General features: G+C 41.7%; 1 protein-coding gene and 1 non-coding gene across 2 annotated transcripts; both read right to left on the reverse strand.

Annotated features, from left to right (window-relative positions):
* Positions 1-1,909: 1,909 nt before the first annotated feature.
* LOC110134207 (myosin-4-like) lies at positions 1,910-21,917 on the reverse strand. Its single transcript, XM_070478874.1, is given in 38 exon segments — positions 1,910-2,062; positions 3,073-3,168; positions 3,273-3,377; positions 3,462-3,632; positions 3,722-3,847; positions 5,105-5,308; positions 5,947-6,255; positions 6,490-6,614; positions 6,716-6,881; positions 6,968-7,151; positions 8,335-8,531; positions 8,658-8,776; positions 9,182-9,308; positions 9,826-10,215; positions 10,307-10,397; positions 10,652-10,797; positions 11,012-11,188; positions 11,503-11,745; positions 12,445-12,700; positions 12,821-12,957; positions 13,047-13,170; positions 13,479-13,596; positions 13,678-13,765; positions 14,338-14,405; positions 15,242-15,548; positions 16,327-16,497; positions 17,927-18,102; positions 18,163-18,285; positions 18,484-18,622; positions 18,916-19,019; positions 19,113-19,197; positions 19,829-19,906; positions 20,034-20,126; positions 20,213-20,327; positions 20,402-20,429; positions 21,184-21,340; positions 21,445-21,588; positions 21,688-21,917. Coding segments are annotated over 38 exon segments (5,844 nt in total). The 5' UTR covers positions 21,892-21,917.
* On the reverse strand, positions 17,484-17,590 carry LOC139039244 (U6 spliceosomal RNA). The gene has a single exon (XR_011492566.1). It is a non-coding gene; the product is annotated as a U6 spliceosomal RNA (small nuclear RNA).
* Positions 21,918-22,096: the final 179 nt, after the last annotated feature.

Raw genomic sequence — 22,096 nt, forward strand, 5'->3', positions numbered from 1 at the left:
ATCTGGTATCAGTAATTTAGAAACAGTTCCCAAATCTCCATGATCCCTCATATCAGTTAAAGAAAATACAAAGAGCATTGTAAGCATTTATATATGATCATGTGTGGTTTTATTGTAAGACAAAAGGATATAATCTATAAATCACTTAATCTATGAAGAAGATGAAGAAGAATATTAACTAGCATAGCTGTGACTCTAAATCCTTGCTGCTTTATTTAATCAAGGACCCCAGAGTAATTGACCACTAGATAATGAAATCCACTCTCAACTCTCTACATAAGCAATTATTTAAATAGTTAGGAGACAGGATAATAAAGTAATTGCCCAGTGCTTTTGAGGTCAATAGGTTAACTCTACAGAGTTTAATTAAAATTTGATAATAAATGCCTACTCCAGGCAGAATATTTCATTAGTCTTCATCATGACCTAGGTAAAATATTCCTTATAATTATGTTCTACTGCTTTTAAATTCTCTTCTCATGAAGCAGGTTCCTTATTGCTAATTAGGATTCCCACACTGGGAAAAGGAGGCTTCCCACAGTAGCTTCCTCATGAGAGAGAGATGCACTGTAAAAGAGTAAATTGGGGTTCTACTAGCTTGTTTTTAAATGTCTACAGAGTGAAACCAAATTGTAAGCTTTAAAAAGTATTTTATAAAAGCACTCTGGCAATGGCTGTGATAAAATTTCAGTCACATTCTTTTGATATTAAGAAATTATTTTTTCTAGTTCCTGTTTGAAATATGTATGGTACTGAGAAAATTTAGGTTTCTTGGTAAGCAGAAGTGTGTGTAGAAATTAGGTCAAAAGGAAGATTTATCTTAAAAGTTCTGTCCTTTTTCTTGGAGAGATAGGTGGTTCCGAGGAAAAGCTTTTCCCTCTGAAGGAAATAAAATCTGTAACTACAAAGTAACTGTGAGGTTTGAGTGGTATGAAACTGTCTAACTTTCTCATGCTCTCCCAGGCCTTTCTTTATAGCAGTGTTGGAATCCTGCTTTCATTCTGCATTCGTGTTCATTTCTGTCACTGTCATCTGCAGTCTGTCTCATGTAAACAGCTCCACAGTCTTTCCAGGCACTGTTCTTTTCTATCCTCCTCCATCCTCCATGCTACTACCAGAATTACATCAACTCTCCTCCACATGAAATGTGACTAGGTAGATGCTTGTCCTAATTCCTCAGGCCTGTGTGTGGGACCGTGCCCCTCACATCAGGTCTCAGCATCTGTCTCTGGCCTTCTCAGATGCCCTTTGTTCATGGAGCCTCTACTTAAACTATTCTGAAATCTCATGCTGTTTTCTCTTCTTAGAATGCTCATTTCCTTTTCTCTTTCACATGATAGCTATCTACTCATCTGTTAGGAGCTAACTCCATCTCCTCTGAGATGCCTTCCTGGATTCCCCAGGTTTGCATCTCATTCTCTGTTGTTACCACACTTTATTTTCATGCTTCCCTTAGAGTATGCATACTGTACCAGAATCTGATACAGATTCTGTATCAGCAAGCCAGATTGCTGGCTTGAGGTCTTCAAGAGCAGGGACACAGTGGTCATATCCATGGTGCCCATTTCTGTACAGACACGTTCTTGGTACTCAGTAAAAATGGTTGAATGGAATTGAGGGTCCATTAAACACCTTTGCTTCATTCATTTGCCTTCTATTAAAGTTGGTTCACTGACCACATTCATTTTTTGTCATCATCTGTGATTGCACACAGTAGGAGCATAACAAATGTTGAACGAATGACTTAGTTCTAATAGCACTGTTGAGCTTGTAATTAAGAGGCACATGTATTTTTAGATTGAAAAATTCTCTGCAGATTTATTTCCTTGATATTAAAATTACATTTGACAGTGACAAAGAATTTCACATTTTGTGCATTTCTTTGGTCACCTTTTTGCCTTAGAATGAATTACTCTTCACTTATGACTTTTGTGTGAACCTCCCGGCTCTTCAGCCGCAGCTTGTTGACCTGGGACTCGGCAATGTCAGCCCGTTCCTCAGCCTCCTCCAGCTCGTGCTGGAGTTTGCGGAATTTGGCAAGATTGACATTGGATTGTTCCTCCTGAGAAAAGAAATGCATTTGAGAGAACAAGAAAATGTGACATTTCCTGATTCTTACTGCCTTTGTTACTAGGAGCAGCTACAGGATTTGCTTCGTAAGTGAGAAGCAGAAGGTTCTGTTCTTTGGTGATATACCTGTTTGGGACAGGGCATCCCACACATTCGCCTCTGTGTTGTTTGGGCTTACAACTCCCTGTTCAATTATCTCTCATTTAACTCTCTTCTTGGCAAACTCAAGATGCTACAGTGACAACAGGGAGATCAAAGTAGCAGGAATTTGAATCAACCTTGTTTCTGTAAAACAAACTCTTAAAAGTAGGTACCGTGGTAGTGCTGGGTGCAGAGAACCTTAAGGAAGGATTTTAGGATTAACAGTATGAGAAAGCACGCATAAGTGCTCAGATGCTAAGTTGTGTCCGACTCTTTGTGACCCCATGGACTGTAGCCCACCAGGCTCCTCGGTCCATGGGATTTCCGAGGCAAGAATACTGGAGTAAGTTGCCATGTCCTTTTCTAGGGTATCTTTCTGACCCAGGGATTGAACCAGAGTCTCCTGCATTGGCAGGAGGTTTCTTTACTACTGAGCCACCTGGGAAGCCCATGAGAAAGAACTGCAACCAAATGAAAAAGAAATGTTCAGAGGTGGATTCATCATAAACTTAAATAAGGCTTAGATTCAGAGCCCTCATTTGCACACCTCTGTGAGTTCTCATTGTTGCTGAGTGTTCTAGATAGGGAGGAAAGTGAGTTATAACCAAGAAACATTTCTATACTACCATGTCTGGCAAAGTGCTTAAAGAGATCTCAGAAGAAATGAACCTGAATCTCCAAGGCTCCGGTAATTAGTGTTATGGTTCCTTTCCTTCTAAATATTCATTTTTCAAACCCAATTTCATATTCCCAATTCTGTGTTCTTTGCCTTAAAAAGGGCATCTTAAATTCTTTGACCTTTTGTCTCCACAAAACCTGGCCCTGCTCCTGACCCCTTCTCTCTTGCTTAGAGGTACTCACAGCTTCTTCAGCTTGTCTCTTGTAGGCTTTAACTTTGCTTTGTAATTTGTCCACCAAGTCCTGCAGCCTGAGAACATTCTTGCGGTCCTCCTCAGTCTGGAATAAAAGAGGTAGCAAATAGATGGTGTCATAATTTGAAAACAATTTATTTTTATTTTCTTGAAAGCAGTAGGCCTGAGTTACATGGAAAGGCTTGTCACCTGATAAGTGAGTTCCTTTACTCTTCTCTCATGTTTCCGAAGACCCTTGACAGCCTCAGCATTGCGCTTCTGTTCATTTTCAACCTCATTTTCAAGCTCCCTCACCTGCAAGAGTACAAAGATGGTTAGCCACTTGGCTGTAACTAGCAGCATGAACAGGCTGGGTGTTGAACAGGTTGGGAGACCCACCCTGGCCTCTAGTTTCTGGATCTGCTTCTTCCCACCCTTCAGGGCCAGCTGCTCAGCCTCATCCAGGCGGTGCTGCAGGTCCTTCACCGTCTGCTCCAGGTTCTTCTTCATCCGCTCCAGGTGGGCGCTGGTGTCCTGCTCCTTCTTCAGCTCCTCGGCCATCATGGCTGCCTAATTGGCAGTAAAACAAAACTAGTTGAGAAAGGTGAGACAGCCCATCAAGATTCTAGCTTGACGACCGGGCATGGCCCTCTGCTCACATCAGTGATGGCCTTCTTGGCCTTCTCTTCAGCGTTGCGAGCTTCCTGGACAATGTCCTCCATCTCTCCCTGGATTTGAGTGATGTCTGTCTCTAGCTTCTTCTTGGTGTTGATCAGGCTAGTGTTCTGTTTCAAATTAGTAAAAAAGAAGACAAGGTCATTTAATTGTATTATACCTATTTACATTGCTATTTTTACTAGGCATTAACATTACTGATCATAAATATTCAGAATAAAAACCAAATCAAAGGCAGACTCTGTTTCACTTCTCTTCTTTCTACCTACCTACATCTGTTAATAAAAATTCTTTTAGATTCTTCCAGATGAAAATTAATTTTGGATACCAAGCATATTCAACTGCTATCAGTGGCTGCTGTAAGTATAAAGCATGACCACTGCCCCAGGAAAAAATGTGAAGTGCTGCAGGTAGCATCACATAGCTCATGATGAATGGATTATTAATTTTTAGTTGTTTATTCACATTTGTTGGCTCTATATGGATAAATAGCATCCATTATTGGTACAAAAATGAACCAAGGATCTCTTACATTTTTAGAAAGTTGACAGTATTTGAAATATGCAGTCAATTCAAGGATACTAAAGACGAGTAACAAAAATGCTGCATTTTAACTTGATTTTAAAATTATTTTGTAGTATGTGATTTTAACTTTTCATGATGGCTATTTCCATATATTGCAACTTTAAAAAAGTATACAATAATATATGTTTATTGTAAAAAAAAAATAGTTGACATACAAATTAGCAAAGAAGAGACAAAGAATAATTACTATATTCTTACTACCCAGAGATAACTGTTGATAAAACCTTTGCTTACACTTCTGGATATTTTCTGTGTATTTTTAAAAGAAAAGATAATGCTTTTTATATGATTAAATTGCTTTTTTAACTTATTATATTGTGAATATATTTCCATAACATTTATTACATGAATATTAAGTGCTGCCTATTAGCCTTTGTGAGGATATAGCCACCACTGATTTAACAAATCCATTATAAGCAACAAATGCTGACTAGAGGGACTGTGGCCTTCCTGCATTTGATTTATCTCTTTGCAGCTTAGAGTTACAAGATAAGATATGTTACCGATGTTGTAAATATGATTGTTAGTAGGGGGTCTTTTGTGCTTTTTTTAAACAGAAGTTTCTAGAACAGTAAATTATTTCAAATCAACATGATTAAGCCAGCCTATAAATGTATTTGTGAATCTGCTGGACCCCAGTGCGTATTTACTGCTGTATGTTTTCCTGAACTCCTGGGAGGGACCCTTGCCAAGGTTCCTCCTTACTGTTGAACAAGCTTATCCTCTGCAATGGTCTTCAGCTTCAGGGAGTGCATTTGCTCAACCATAGTCCCAGACCTTACCTGTGTGTGCAGGAGCTGCACACGCTCACTGGCGTCCAAAAGCTCTTGCTCTGCCATTCGCCTGCTCCTCTCTGTCTGTTCCAGTGATGCCCTCAGCTCTTCAGTCTCAGCCTGCATCAGGTTGGCTCTGCGTTCAACCATGGCCAGCTGCTCCTTAAGGTCATCCTGGCCCCTGATGGCATCATCCAAGTGGAGCTGAGTGTCCTGCGCAGATGGAGCAAAGCGCTGTTACTCATGCTCCAGTTAAAGCGAGTACAACTTTAGGGTCATGGACACACATTGATCTTGACAACTGAGTGCTTGATTGGACAGGAAAAATCCTCAAGTCTCTTTAAAGACAAATTCTTTGTAGCTTGGGTGGCAGTTCTACCCAAGAATGTGATGTTATATTATTTTAGATCCTGAGTCATTAAAGAAAATGCCACAAATAAAGCTATACAATTTTGGATTAGGAAAGTAGCCTTAGAGATGAGCTAATAAAATGGTCTTGTTTTATAAGTGTTAAATAAATAGAGATATACATATTATGTTTCTATTTATACATTAAACACATGCAGTCTACATAAGTGAAGTGATTTGTGCAGTGGTATGTAGCTAAAATCGTTCATCACTACCTCTGTGTTGTCACCCCTCATCACTTTGTCTTCTTTTCAAATGACAAAGTAAATTCTGCCCTGGGCTTTTAAGAATTAAGCTGTTTTTCAACTGTGTGCAGCAAAACTTCAACTAATTACTGTACTATTCAGATAACTTATGGCATATAGTCCTCCTGAAATATTAAAATTTGAGTCACATAATTACTCCCAGACTGTATGACACCATGTTTGTTTATCCTAATGTACCTTCAGTACTCCTTGTGTGTTTCTAAGATTCTTTATTGCCTCAGTAGCCTGGCGATTGGCATGGTTCAGCTGGATTTCCATTTCATTGAGGTCTCCCTCCATCTTCTTCTTGATCCTCAGGGCATCATTCCTGCTCCTGATCTCAGCATCTAGGGTGCTCTGCATGGACTCCACAACTCTGAGATGGTTCCTCTTTAGCTGATCAATTTCTTCATCTTTTTCAGCAATTTTCCGGTCGATCTCTGATTTCACCTGATTTAACTCAAGTTGGATGCGAAGGATTTTGCCTTCTTCATGCTCGAGAGATGCCTTTAGAAAAAGAAACATTTAAATTATCTAAGGAGTGCTTTGGGAGGCACATTATGATGATTTCTTCAAATACAGCTTAGTTTAGCCTTTTATTCTATATTCCTAAGGTACAATTCAATATTTCTTACTGAATAACATGAGTTATCCCCTGAAAGTTTGCAACGTGATAGATCTCAGTGGCTATTAATTTTTCAATTTATGTATAATGCATAGGTGAGCAAACAAAACATGTACCTCTGCTTCCTCTAGAGCAGCCTGTAGTTCACCCTTATCTTGTTCTGTTTGTTTCTTTACTTTCTCCAGTTCATGGATATGCTTTCCTCCCTCTGCAATTTGCTCGGTCAGGTCAGAAATCTCCTCTGTAGTTTAATAATAAAATACAAAGTTCAGTTGAGAAAGATGAAAAATTGAAAAGATACCTGTGTACCATTTTTGAAATAGAAAGGTTACAAAGACTCACGCTGTAAGTTCTTGTTTTCTCTCTTTAGGGTTTCAAGTTGGTCCAGGGACTCCTCATAGGCATTCTTGACTTTGAACAGCTCAGTGCTGAGAGAGCGGGACTCCTTCTGGGAGGCCTCAAGCTCAGCCTGAGTTTCCTCATACTTCTGTTTCCATTCTGATAGGACCTGAAAAACAATAAATTGTCAGTTGATGGAGAAAGGGAGACTAAATATTAATAAAACATGGGTGGAGTTTGTATAGGCTGAGCCACCTTGTCAAAGTTCCTCTGCTTCTTATCGAGAGCTGCGCAAGCAGCATTGGACCTCTCCACGTCGAGCATGAGGTCCTCAACCTCATTCTGAAGCCGCTGCTTGGTCTTCTCAAGGGAGGCACATTTGGCATTCACCGCTTCTACATGTTCCTCAGCATCCTGCAGACGCTGGGCCAACTTCTTCCTGAGAAGTTGGTCAGTGTGAGTGACCAAGTGCAGAGTCAGTTACCACCATGAACTTTATAAAGCTGCTGGCTAGCATATTTTCCCCAAGACTTTTTGCTCCTTTGCCCATAAGTTGTTACAGTTTTCTAAAATACCTTCTTAGCACCTGTTTTATCTCTCCTGCGATTCTGTTTTCCCTAGTGAATTCTTTTTTACCTTGGAGATATTCAACAATGTATGAGGTCATTTTGGTGTGTTTGCTGGTGGTAATGGTTGAGGGGGTATGGAGATTCTGAGTAAGCACTTTAGTGGAGCAAGCAATATGAAGATGTGAGGGTGAGGAAAAGGGGACAGCCATGAACAGGAAGCCTGGCATTAAAGACTTTTAACTTTGAATAGGATCCTCAACCATTTTCTAGTATTGTCTTCTTTACAAAGGAGGAAACTGTGCCCCAGAGTGACACTGTCAATATCATACAATTAATCAATAGTTTTCTGGGTTGGTCCCTTGAGAGAATAATATTATTCCCTTATTACACTCTCCAAAGCCTTATTGCTCCCTTTCAGCCCACACTCATAACCAGGATGTTTCCTCTACAAAAGCTCATCAAACTCTCTCATTCTGTTTAATTCTAACAACTGCTGAGATAAGCCAAACTTTAGAAAACTTCCTTCACTAGAATATAATGATTATTTTCCTTCCATGTGTACCTCCCATGAGTTTTATTTCACAGCATGTGTAATTAGTAAGTTCATTGGTACTGGTTGTTAGTTAAATGATGGGAAAGTATGATAGTCTTATTCTGAACTAATAATACTCCAGGTAAGGATAAATGGATTGCTATTAATTATAATATTCATAATAACGTACTAGGTAGTCTCAGTACCTCTGTTTTTCCTTATATTAAAGAAAATGAATTATTCGTAATTCATAAAGGATATGCTGATAGTTATTAATTCATTTTGGTGGAAAGAAATTTAAGTTGCTTTTGTAACAGACCAGAATAGGGTGAGGGCTCTGGTCTTGGCCCTTTCTCTAGTGGACATACACTGGGCTGACAGAAGGAGAATATGGTGGAGTCTACCACTCTACATAAATAGGCTGAAATCCTTCCCGTATCTCCATGGAATAGTCTCTTTCTTTTTTCTTCACTATTTTAAAGCTTCTACTTCTTTCCACCCGCCTTGCTCAGAGCTCATACTTGGCCTCCTCCAGCTCCTCCGTGCGCTGGATGGCGTCCGTCTCGTACTTGGTCCTCCACTGGGCCACCTCGCTGTTGGCCTTGGACAGCGCCCTCTGCAGCTCGGCCTTGCCCTCCTGCTCCTCCTCGTACTGTTCCCGCAGCAGGTCACAGTCGTGGCGGGCTGACTGCAGGGCGTGGGCCAGGGCACTCTTGGCCTGGACCAACAGAAAGTGTGCACTGTAAGTTTATGTCCTGATCACTGATATTCTCAGTGTGGAGTTGGATAGTGTGACATGTTGCAGAGTTCAAGTGACTGAAGGTATCAGCTGGAGAATTCTCACCTTAGTCTCCTCTTCTAGCTGCCTCTTTAATTCCTCAATTTGTTGAGTAAATGCTTGTTTGCCTCGGGATAGCTGAGATACCAGAGCATCTTTCTCATCTAGCTGTCGTGAAAATTCACCTGTGAGACAGAATGTGGTGATTTAGTTCTGTTGTCTAGGTGAAGAATAACTTAATGAATGAAATAACACCAGAACTCTGTTATTTCATATGACAAGGAGAGTAACTCAAGAGCTTCGATGCTGTTGAGAAGTTTATTTCTTGCTCTTTTCTTCAAAAAGTGTGGGAGTTTTCTTTGGTATTTTAAGGTTGAGAGGGGTGGTTTGAGTAATGCTGAGGCAAAAATATATCTCTTCAGCCCATTGAGATTAAATTTTTTTCTGATTATAGCTTGTAATCATCCTACTGTCTCACAGTAAAAAGACGGAGGAATAACCTATCAATGATAAAGGGGTGTACATGGCCAAAGAAATGATTCCGTTTTGATAGGTGTACCCTGCACTCCAGCCCCTCCGCGTTCACTGACCTGACTCTGCGTGTAGACGTGCCTTCTGGGCTGACAGTTCACTGATTAGGCGCTGCTGCTCCTCTTCCTTAGTTTTCACTTCACTCAGTTGGTCCTCTAGTGTACGGCACATTTTCTCAAGGTTTCCCTGTGGTGGGAAGTATAAAACGGGGAAAGATAACATGCTTCCCTTTGCAAGTCTGGGGAGACTTACTTCTCTTTGTAAGTCTGTAAGTCTTTGCACAAAGGGGCTGAGTTTTCTTTACCCTCCTTTCTACTGCAAAGCCCTGCACAGTGCCTTGGATGCAAAGTCAGAGGCACCTGATTTTGGCTAAATGAATAAATGAGCTATTTAAAAGTTAGATTATTGTCTTTTGGAAAACTAGAACGTCATTTAAATTCTGCATCATGGAGAATATGGTTTTTATGTAAGGTTTTTTTTTCTGTATTTTCATTGTTTCGTGGTAATAGTGACAAAGTTTAAAGTGATTTTTCTACAAAGGAGATAGGAAGATTGAAATGATTCATTTCAATATAGTAATACCTATTAATAATAATTTTAAAGTTTGAGATAACATCTAAGGCTTGTACAGTTTAGATCATATAGAAACTCAATCATTTTGAGTCACGGTAAATAAGATGAAATGGGACAGGTTAGTACATACCTTGGCTTTGGAGACAGTCTCCATGTTGCTGGCCAGGTCGTCGATCTCCATCTTCAGCTCGCTCTTCTCCTTCTCCAGCTTCTGCTTGACCCTCTGCAGGTTGTCGATCTGCTCCCCCAGCTCAGCCACACTGTCCGCGTGCTTCTTGCGAAGAGCGGCCGCCGTGGCCTCATGCTGCAGCGTGGCCTCCTCCAGGTCCCGGCGCATCTTCTGGAACTCGGCCTCGCGCTTCTTGTTCATCTCAATCTGGGCGGAAGTGGCCCCGCCGGCTTCTTCCAGCCGCTCGCTGATCTCCTCCAGTTCCCGGGAGAGGTCTGAGCGCTGCTTCTCTGCTTTGGCGCGGGAGGCGCGCTCGGCCTCGATCTCCTCCTCCAGCTCCTCGATGCGGGCCTGGCGGTGGCGAGAAGCTCATCATGAGCTCATTTGAGCTAATTGGTAATTTTGTCATGTTGCATGAGACTGATGGAAACCATGGACTTACCTGTAACTCCTTGATCTTCTTCTGCAACTGCATCCCGAGGGCCTGTTCATCTTCAATCTTGCTTTGCAGATTGCTCATTTCAAACTCCTTCCTGTTAGGAGAGCAGCATGTTAGCTCATGCCGTGTCCTCTTGCCAGTCTTTTTTATGTGTAACTGAACATTTTTATATGGCTGGTGTTGAGGAAATCCTAAGTACATGTTTTATAAGTCAGTAATGTAACATTTTCATTAAGTACAAAAGTCAAAGATGTCATTATTTGTATTTTTTTTTTTCTGTGTGCCATGAAATAATATTTTTGAGATCCAGATAGTGAGCCGCTTACAAATGTATTCTTTCAGACTCACTTTTTAAGTTTCTCATCCAGTTGCTGCTTATCATTTTCTATATCCATTGTGGATTCTTGGGCCAATTTTAGGTCACCCTCCAGTTTCCTCTTGGCTCTCTCTAAGTCCATGCGCAGTTTCTTCTCTTGTTCCAGAGATCCTTCAAGCTAAGTTTATAATGCATTTTATTTGTTTCAGTTCTTAAGCACTGAACGTAGCTTTCAAAGACACAGGAGTATTTTAAAAGATACAGCAAATAGCATGAAAGCTTTAATTATTATTTCCAAATCAGCAATTAAAGGCTTATGAGCATCCCTGATGGTTGTGTGTCACAATTGTTTATTTCACCTTAAGAGGGAACACTGTGTTTTTCACACTTACGTCATCCACTTGCTGTTCTAGCTTGGTTTTAGATTTGGTCAGGGTGTTGACTTTGTCTTCTTCTGCCTGCAAGTCATCCAGGGTCTGCTGGTGGGCCTCCTGAAGGGCCTTCTTCTCCTTGGTCAGTTTTGCAATGTTTTCATCAAGGCCTGCCATCTCTTCTGTGAGGTTTTTCACCTTTAGAGTTAAACAAATTACAGGAATGTTTATGACATCCTGTTGCCTTGATGAGAAACATGGTAATAGTTTAGAATAATATCAACCTGAGATGAGGAATGGAAACTAGAAGTTAACCCAGGAATATGTAACTGAAAAATATGGGAGATAAAGGTCAAGGTAAATGGATAAAGATGATGAAGACTAAAGAGATGACATAATTATAACAGTATTATCTTTTCATATTCAATAATTTCAGGATTAAACATGCAGTTAAAATACATCAGTAACAAGTTCGCACTTGTAAACACTTTAAAATGGGTCACGATTTGTACCTTGTTCTCTGTGGCGTGTTTCTCCTTCTCAACCTTGGCCAGTGTCAGCTCAAGGTCATCTATGTCTTTCTTTAGTTCCGAACATTCGTCCTCCAGTTTCCTCTTCTTGGCCGTCAGCTCAGCATTGATCTCCTCCTCATCCTCGGCTCTCTCAGTTAGCTCTTTGATTTTTGCCTCAAGTTGGATTTTGGTTTTAATCAGCTGGTCACACCTTTCCTCTGCATCAGCCAAGCCATCTGCTTCCTAGAGGGGGAAAGGAAACATATTCATTTGTTTAAGCTGTATCTGCAAATACACAACAATGTATTAAAAGGAGTAAACTTCCATGACTCAGTGAGAACGGTCAACACATATGCCAACTAACCTGTCAACTTAATCAAATGGACAAAATGTTAGTAATTGCAGTCTACTGATTAAATAAATATAATAGTGAATTTCCTCCAAATATCCATGTGTGGAAGGTCAAATCAGTAAAATTAGCCTTTTGGCAAAATCTGCTCCTTGGCTACTTTGGAAAAGTTACTTATTCATTCTAGGGATCAGTTTTCTCACATTTGAAGGGGGATTAATTTAGCCTTTTTTCTGTCCTGGTAAAAACAACATAACTTCCATTTTATGCAGAAAGACATTTATTAAGAGGAGAACATTATAATGCAAGGGAAGGTTCTAGAAAGAAAGGAAAATGTTTATGGATTTTTTTGTGTGTGACTTTGCTCACCGATGACCGAACTATGCATGAATGTGCATTGAACGTAAAAGGCATAATTTGTGACTGCGTCTACTCTTCTTTAAGTCTGAGTTTTAGAATTTTTGAAGGGTAAACAATTACAACAAATGTTTCAGTGGAAACCATTTATTTATAAACCTTCAGTTTAAAAAAGCCTCATATCCAGTCAGTGATTGGATGATATGTAGCTGAACTGTGCAATGTCTCATACTCACAGATTGAACTTGGAGTTGTAAGTCGTTTTTCTCTTGCATTAGAGTCACCATTTTCTCTTCAAGTTCTTTCCTTTTTGCCTCCGACTTAGCCAGCTCTTCTTTGGTCTTCTCAAATTCTTCCTTCATGTTGGCCATCTCCTTCTCTGTCTCTGCACTCTTGAGGAGGGGCTTGATCTTGAAATACAGCTTCATCCAGGGCCAGTGCTTGACGTTCATGAAAGCACGGACATTGTACTGGATGCAGAAGATAGATTCTCTGTTGGAAGAAAAGACGCAAGTGAAGAAGAATGTGGAAAGTTAGCATCTCTCAACAAAAATAATGACTGGGTTAAGCTATGAAAATGTGGAGAAGTAAGACTTGTACTTGTTTGCTCACCTTCTCTCCATCATCTTCTTGAATTCCACTCTCATCAGGAACCCTCTACAAATGGCCTGAGTGCGTGTGATGAGCTGAGCCAGCTTTTCATCTCGCATCTCCTCTAGAATTCCCAGCAGGCCAGCCTTAAAGAAAACCTTGCCAAAGAACAAGTTAAATATGTTACTTCTGCTCATAAGAAAGCCCAGAGAGGGTGAATTATGATAGAAATTAGGTTTGCTGGTACCTTGGTGTGACCGAATTTGTACTGGGTGTGGTCAATGTCAATAGACCCTAAAAGTTTCTCAGAAGCCTTCTTGCTGTCTATGAACTGACCCTCTGGGATAGCACTTGCATTTAGAACCTTATATCTGTCAGAATAAAAAGAATAAAAATGTGGGTTTTCACTGAAAAAAAATGAAACTCTTGGTAGCCACCATTGAAAAAATTAATTTGAGTTTTGGAGAAAAAAAATCCATTAAAACCATCAATGCCTTTTGTAAAACTTGAGAAGATAGGATGAAAAACTTAATGACTATATAAACCAAGGCTTCTTTCTTTTACAATCACCTTTAAAATGGCTGAAGCTCATTTTTGAAGAAAAAGTCTTACAAATGAACTATGTGGCAATTTTTATATAGACTAACACACTAAAAGGGAAAAATAAAGAGACACAAACCTCTGTTTGAAGTCTGCATACAGGATTCTGCTGGGGAAGCCCTTCCTGCAGATGCGGATGCCCTCCAGCACCCCGTTACATCTTAGCTGGTGCAGGACCAGCTCGTGCTCCATGGCCCCTAAAAAAAAGACACGTTCTCCATATAATAGTCTCCTGAGAAGTCACACTGGAGCTTGTCTGGGTATCAGAAGTGCCTTACCAGGAGTTTTAGTTTCATTGGGGATGATGCAGCGTACAAAGTGGGGGTGAGTGCTCCTCAGGTTGGTCATCAGCTTATTCAGATTCTCCTGTGGACCCATGTTAAAAGTTTCAAAATAATTTCTAGTTGCATTAATAGGAATGAGAGTTCTTATTAATGATCCTTAGTGAATTTGCCCCCATTTCATATTTTAATGAGCTGTCTCAATGAAGAACAAGTCATGATGACCAGAGAAATCATATGTATGCAGTGTAGAGAGGGAATTATCGATTACAAAAAATCAGCCAACTTCAGTTTATTTTCCTCAAGCACTGCCAATCAGAGAAAATTTGTATTGAGACTTCAGTCATATGAAGTAGATGTAACTGACTACATCTGCTTCAAAGAGGATTGGATTTCATGTGAAATTTGTTTACTACCAGAGCTTTTAGGTATAGGGCTTAAGGGGTAAATGATTAATTTATCCTAAAAGTTGATGTGAAGAAGAGACACACCATGGGTCTTTTTGCTGAATTTTTCCTTAAGGAATTTTCCAGTTTTTTTTTTTTTAAGTATGTCACTACCTCAGTCTCACCATATATTTCTTTAAAATAATTTTTTAAAGTTATGGTAATATTATTTTTTAAAAGTAATCCTTTGGAATTCAAGAATATACTGTACCCTGAAAAGAGCTGACACAGTCTGGAAAGAAGAACCCTTCTTGCCACCTTTCTTTCCACCGCCACCCTCTGAAATATGAAATGGAAAAGTTAAAATTATTTACAATGATCCATAGACATCAGGGCTGCCAAAATTCCCTTGAGAATTTAAATTTGCACGCATTCACTTGTGTCATTCCTATTCTTTCCATGCCTTTCCCCCTGCAACTTTAGATTAAGAAAATAGGTGTTGGTTCATGTAACAGACATTTAGAACAACAGCAACAAAAACAAAGAAAATTGTGGGTGAAAAGAATATATGTGGGGAAGGGATGGGACACAGCTACTCCAAACTGGCCAAGTCTGTTCCCTGAAGGAAGTGCCCAGGAGACAGAGTAGTAATGTCTCCTTAGTGCACACAATTCCTGGAGGGAAGGCAAAGTTGCATGCTTGGTCCCAGGTGGGTGAACCTCTGGTAACCTGCAAGGAAGTCTTATTTCCTATTTGCCTGTACCTTTGTCCTGTTACTTGCACATTTGGGGTTTAGGAGAATAGAACTTCAATTTCTTAAGCACTGGTGGGCTGACGAAAGATGTCCTCGTTTCTAGCTTAGCTGAATCCTTGAAAAACCCAATATTGTTAAAATGCTATAAATGAGCTCTATGATCTGAGTAAGTCCCTTAAGCTCTTGGAGTCTCTGTTTCCTCATTGGTGAAATGAGGCTATAGGCAAAGGATCCATAGTGTCAACTGTAGCTTTGAAAGTCTGTGATCTTAGAATGATACCATGCTTATTAAATATACCTCTTTCTATTAGCTCCACATTGGCCAATATTTTCAATGGTAGATTTTGCTATATCTGTCTCTGATAAGCAAGGTTTTTCTGTTTTGAGACTCACAAGGATATATAATTGATCTTAAAAATACCTTCAGCACTTGGACCTCCAGCAAAGAGGAAAGCCAGAGTCTTCATTGCGGACTTCTGGTACAGCCCGACCACCGTCTCGTTCAGGGGGTCCTTGTTCTTGTCCAGCCAGCCGGCAATGTTGTAGTCCACGGTGCCCGCATAGTGCACCAGGGAGAAGTGGGCCTCAGCCTTGCCCTTGGCAGGTTTGGGCTTCTGGAAGTTGTTGGACTTTCCAAGATGCTGTTCATAAAGCTTGTTCTTGAAGGAGGTGTCTGTGGCCTTGGGGAACATGCACTCCTCTTCCAGGATAGAGAAGATGCCCATAGGCTGAGAGAATGAAAAGAAACATGCCACTTGAATTGTCTGCCTGCAGAAATAATGGGTAGCATTCTGATCTGACTTGAGTAAATACATCGTATCATTCTTTACAGTTAGTGAAAACTCATTTCTTCGGTCAGAAGTTGTTAAATGGCAAGTTTTAATTGGGTGCCTATCAACACCCAGGTGTGTGCTGGGCTCTGGGATATGATGGGGAGTAGGATGAACAAGGAAGGACCTCTGGTGGAGTTTGTGTCTTTGCCCGAAAGCCTTGGAGCACTGTTTCTCCAAGTGTGACTTGCAAATGGGTTGTGTCAGAAACACCTGGTAAAAATGCAGATTCCGAGGCTCTACCCCCCCCTTACCCAAAACTATTTCTAGGAGTGAGCTTAGGGGAATGTGCAGGTTTACTCAGTACTTGCAGGGTCTTTGGCAACTGAGAGCCCCTGCTTTAAAGTACTAGGAACTCCACCTTCAAATACCAGCAGTGATGACTCCAAAACTGACAAAGAAATAAGTGAATCATGCTCTCCTCAGAGCTCTTTAATAAGGAAAGATGGTTTAAGAATCAAACTCGTCATCAGACTATGAGGAAGGGTAGAGTTCTGGACTCTAGGAAAGACTGAGTCTCCTTTCATCAGATCATCTCCCTCAGAGTTGGCCAAAGGACCTTCCCTGATCTTAGTTACCAATAGAAACCTTTTACCAGAGTGTGCAGTGAGATTTGTGATTTTCTTTTAAATCCGGGTCAGCAGGGTGACCTGTGGTCTGAGAAAGGAAAGCGAACCTTCTCGATGAGCTCGATGCAGGCGGCCAAGTCCATCCCGAAGTCGATGAACTCCCACTCGATGCCTTCCTTCTTGTACTCCTCCTGCTCCAGCACGAACATGTGGTGGTTGAAAAACTGTTGCAGTTTCTCATTGGTGAAGTTGATGCACAGCTGCTCCAGGCTGTTGAACTAAATAAGTAGAAAATACAAATGAACATTCTTCTCGTGATAACAGCTTCTCCTCAAAAGGACCCTTCTTACACAGTTAGCCTAACTGCTCCCTGCATGAAAACACAACCTGACTCAGAGCGATGTCCCCATACACAGAAGCCAAAGAGGTTCTGAGACACGGGTGAACCTTGCAAATACTAGGCTGAGTGAAGGAAGCCAGGTTCAAAGGACCACATAGTGTGTGATGCCATTTACATGAAATGTCCAGAATAGGCACATCCATACAGGCAGGAAGCAGATTTCCAGGGGATGGGGTAAGAAGGAAATGGGAACTGCTTAGTGGGGAGTGGTTGCCCACTCTGGGGATGAAAATGTCCTAAAATCTATTGCACACATCTGTAAATATATGAGAATCCATTGAATTCAGTACTTTAACAGGGTGTACTGCATGAGATGTGAATTATATCTCAGTAAAAAAACTGTTATTGAAAACTCTCAAAGAGGTTGCCAGTTTACACTGTCCTTAGCTCTCATTTGAAAACATGTGGATTACTCTTTGTATTGTTGCTTGGAACAAGATTATTCCTCTCTTCCCGTGTTGGGTTGAGGATTTCTGGAAATGCTTTTGTTCCTAAACCCAGAAAATCTCATCCAGTGTCCATGCGTGTACTCAGAGAAAGGTGTGGAAAGAGACCTCTGGATCAGACACACCTGAGACACTGCTGTTGGGAAGGAGACTTGAGTAAACTGTATGGGAGGTATTCTGTCTTAGGCAGATGAATTTGAGTTTCTTTACCATGCCATGTCCATCCCCTCTACTGGCCATGGAGGGCACGTGGGAATCTCAGAATTGGTTTTTGAATTTGTCCTTGTCTCCCACACAGCCATCTCTGCTAACTATGAAAGTGCTAACTATGTTCTGGGGGATGGTGCTTAGGTCTTTTTTTTTTAGGTTTTCACTATTTATTTATAACAAATATTCCATGTCCAGATCCTCTTCAGTTAAAAATATGGAACGCTTCACGAATTTGCGTGTCATCCTTGCACAGGGCCCATGTTAATCTTCTCTGTATCATTCCAATTTTAGTATATGTGCTGCCGAAGCGAGCACAGTGCTTAGGTCTTTAAATCCAGAAATCTTGTAATGGCAAAAGATTCACAGAAGTAGATCTGTTATCTGGGGTGCTATGTGCTTTCTATACAAGTTTTAGTTGAATTTACCCTGTTTGGGGTCAATACCATTTCCATTATCCAAGTTCACAGGTAGGAAATGACATTGGTGGAGTTTGAACACAAAGTTGATGCCCTTTCATGGACTTTTTGATTGTCTTCCATGTGTCAATTTAAGGTGTTATAGTGTTAACTGTCTTTTTATATACCCTTTCAAGTAATGACTGCAGCAGCAAGATTGGTAAAGTTTTCTCCTGCAAAATTTCTGCTTACTCACATCAAAGATCTCAAAACCAGCGATGTCCAAAACCCCAATGAAGTACTGCCTGGGCTGCTTGGTGTCCAGCTGCTGGTTGATGCGGGTGACCATCCACAGGAACATCTTCTCATAGACGGCTTTGGCCAGAGCACCCACTGCATTATGTACCTTCATGGACAGAGTAATGATTGTTGCTCTTATTAAAGATATGACCTGAAGGCCTGGAAAAAGTGTGACTCACAGAGGTTGTGCACTTACCTGCTGCACAGTCTGGCCTTTGGTGACAAACTCATTGCCGACCTTGACTCTGGGGTAGCAGAGGGCTTTGAGCAGATCAGCAGAGTTCAGACTCTGGAGGTAGGCAGCCTTGTCAGCAACTGCAGAGACACAATTCAGACATCCAGCATGGCCTACTGTGGCCCCACAACACCTAGGGGCAGAGTAAGGAGGGAATCACTGCTATGTGGGGTTTGGTTTGTGTGTCCATCAGATGCTCAGGTGTAAAGGAGACAGCTTGGAGTCGGCTTACTTGCTTATTTTCTCTCATTTAACCCAGTTGGGGGTTCATTTGGTACCTTCAGTGCCATCTGGTTCTGCTTGCTCCTCACGCTGCTTTTGCTTGAATTTCAGGTTCCCATAATGCATTACTGCCCCTGTGAGCTTGTAGATGGACACCCTTTCATCAGAAGTGAAGCCCAGGATTTCAATGGCACTCTGCCAGGAGAGATGAGAGGACAGAATTAGGACACGAACTTATTTAGGAGACTTTATACTGTGTCCTGAATCGCACCTACAGCAGGGTTGTCACTGTCGTTCCCATATATAACAACTCATTTTATTTTATTTTTTTAATTTATTTTTTTTTTTTCTGCCTGACCCCCAACCCCCTATTACCGCCATACACGCACAGTTTATTAACCAGCGGTTTGGGCAAAGTTTATGCTCATATTTGGAGTTCATTCCTTCTGAAATAACAACTCATTTTAAAAACTGCATGTGAAACTTACATCTGTGGCTATCAGCTCTTCTTGGTCATCGATGCTAGGGACTGTGATCTCCCCTTGACTCACAAAGGCGTAGTCATATGGGTTGGTGGTGATGAGGAGCATTTCTGGGTACACAGAATTCAGGGTGTATGTTTTGCATTAGAAGGGACTAATAAAGATGTTAGCTTTTAACTTAATACATTTAAGTTCTTGCATACCAATTAGCTCTGGCTTCTTGTTAGACATGATCTGATAAAAAATATGGTAGCTTCTTTCTGCCTTCAGCTGGAAAGTGACTCTAGACTTTCCAGAAGATCTGCAATGGCAAGTGGACATGGGAATTAGATGGAAAACTGATAAAGTTCTTGGAGTGACTTTGGATCTTGGGGTCAGTAACTAAAAATTTCATTGGCCCCTTATGATTTCAGCTGATGGTCCGATGAGGTACCACATAATATTGCCTTTACCACTGTGGTACTCTTACCCTTCTTGAAGGAAACTAAAGTTGTCTGTCTTAGACATATTCATTTCTCATACATAGGATCCTTGACAATTGATTCTTGATAACCTGTTCCTCCTCAGGGCCTCTGCTCACTTAATAATAGAGTAGTTACTAAGAGCAACATTTATCAAGCTCACACTATGGAGGGAATTTCATACACTAAACCCAACTAATGCACCCCTAGTCTTAGTTTTTTCTTAGAAAAATTTGAAATGTCTTGTGAGGCTGGAATCCTTCTGATAAGCCCAGCAATTCCTGGCGGTTTCTATAGCAGAGTTAGCTCCTGACTGAACTGGGTGAAGCACACCTGCGGGTCTGGTTAGACTGGCATTTCCCAAGGGCGTGTTTGGTGTTGCACAGGCTCCTAGGCCCAGCAGGAGCTGGAAGATGTTCCTCCAGTCCATCACTGTCACTCTAGATTCCGTTTAGGACGTCCTGTTACTCACATGTTTCAATATCAGCAGAAGCCAGTTTCCCTGTGGTACCGAAGTGGATCCTGATGAATTTACCCTTGCAAGTGAAAAAGACGATGTTGCATACAAACCAGCACATGAGTAAAAGATTGAAATAACAACTGAGGCGTGCCTTTGTGGGCATTTAAGACCTGGCAAAACCCTTTTGTGACCCAGAGACTCACAAAGCGAGAGGAATTGTCATTCCTCACGGTCTTGGCGTTGCCAAAGGCCTCCAGCAGGGGATTGGCACTGATGATCTGATCCTCCAGAGTCCCCTGCCAGGGCAAAAGCAGTGCTCACATCTGGGGCTTGGGCGTTTCTCACCTGACAGCCCACACGCTGACCTGGCAACCTGACCCACCTGCATTTTGCCTGAAGTTGGTTCCTCCTTCTTCTTCTCCCCAGTGACTGCAATTGTTGCAAAGTACTGGATGACACGCTTCGTGTTCACAGTCTTTCCTGCCCCGGATTCTCCGCTGTCAAATAAAAACCAAGTCAGTAGAGTTCCTAAAACCAGCAGTCCTGAAAACAAAGCATCACGTCTACTTACGTGATCAGGATTGACTGGTTCTCTCGGTCTATAAAAGAGAAATTATAGGCAGTCAATACCATTTTTTAATATATTTGTAAATGGTAAATTAATAAAATGGCATGAACCTAGTATTTTTCAGCAATCCTGAGGGCTTGGTGGTCCCCAGGCCCAGCACCTTTTCCAGCTCCCCTCTCTCCTGCTCCCTGAGGCTCCCCCCCATCACATCGGCTTACAGACCACTGCGGTAACGGGACACTGCAAGGAAGCAGCAGACTATCTCTTTTTATTCTCTACACTAAATGCATACCAAGTGGACTGGAGTTTTCAGATGGATTTAATTGACAAATTAGCATGTTTATTGTAGATACAAGAAGTAATGATATAAGGCATTAGAGATATTTTTAGCATGGGAGAAGGAGTCAGTATAGTAAAGGTGGTAGCTTTGGAAGTAATCATGGCCTTAGTCGTATTTTCAGGGAAAACTAAAGGCTCATTTCGATGTTCCACTCTCTCTGAAGAGGAAATCTCTCAGTCCTTTTCCCAAGGTGCCATTGTGCCTTAGAATGGTCTAGCTTAGACAGCATTCTAGAAAGAAGATTCACAGTATGATCACTTTAATTCCAGATACACCTTAAAATTTGGAGTGTGTTTTGGTTGGTTCTGGGCAAAGGGCGATGGCATTTAGGGGACCACCTTGAAGAGTGTGTTGAGATGAGCAGAGTCTCTTTCTCCTATGGTTAGTCTTTCTCTCCTAGAGTCTCATCTCCTAAAAAGATGCACATGGAAAACATCCAACTCACCAGTCAGCATGAACTGATAGGCGTTGTCAGAGATGGAGAAGATGTGGGGCGGGGCCTCCTGGCGCTTTTTGCCTCGGTAGGCCGTCACCACCTCTGCATTGTACACCGGCAGCCACTTGTAGGGGTTGACGGTGACACAGAAGAGACCTGAATATGTCTGCACCATAAAAAAAAGGAATATAATTGTTTCATGAGCACACTAATACTGGTTTTCAGCATGTTAAGCGCCTGCCTGAACAGGGGCCATGAGAACAGACTCACATAGATCATCCAGGCCGCATAACGCTCTTTGAGGTTGTAGAGCACGGCGGGCTCATGCAGGTGGGTCATCATGGCCATGTCCTCGATCTTGTCATATTTGGGAGGGTTCATGGGGAAGACTTGGTCTTCTTTCACAGTTACTGTCTGTCAAGTCAAACAAGAGAAGCCAGGTCAATAAATAAGTGTCAGCTCCCCTAACTGGCAGTGGGGCCCCGTCTCATCCCCCCCAGATGCTCTACTCACCGCTCCAGCTTCGGTCTTGGCTGTCACCTTCCCCCCTTCTCTGCTCTGCACCGTTGCTTTCACAAAGGACTCCTTAGGGTCCACCACAAAGACCGAGGTCTTGGCATCAAAAGGCTTATTCTGGGCCTCAATGCGCTCCTTTTCAGACTTTCGGAGGTAAGGAGCAGCCTCGCCAAAAATGGCCATCTCAGCGTCGGAACTCATGGCTGCAGGTTACTGGTGGCAGCAGGTCAGCAGATACCTAGATGGAGAGCCAGCTGGACGGTGAACCAGGGTGCAGGCGGACCTCTTCCCATTGCTTTTCGGTCAGTATACTTCAGTGGCTGTGCCTATTCCTCACTCTGACTTGAGGACTTACTTCTGTGGACTATGCCAGTGTGCTGGTAGAGCAGATCACTGATTTGAAAGT

This window comes from Odocoileus virginianus, chromosome 17 (genome assembly GCF_023699985.2).
Source record: "Odocoileus virginianus isolate 20LAN1187 ecotype Illinois chromosome 17, Ovbor_1.2, whole genome shotgun sequence".
NCBI classification, from domain to species: domain Eukaryota; kingdom Metazoa; phylum Chordata; class Mammalia; order Artiodactyla; family Cervidae; genus Odocoileus; species Odocoileus virginianus.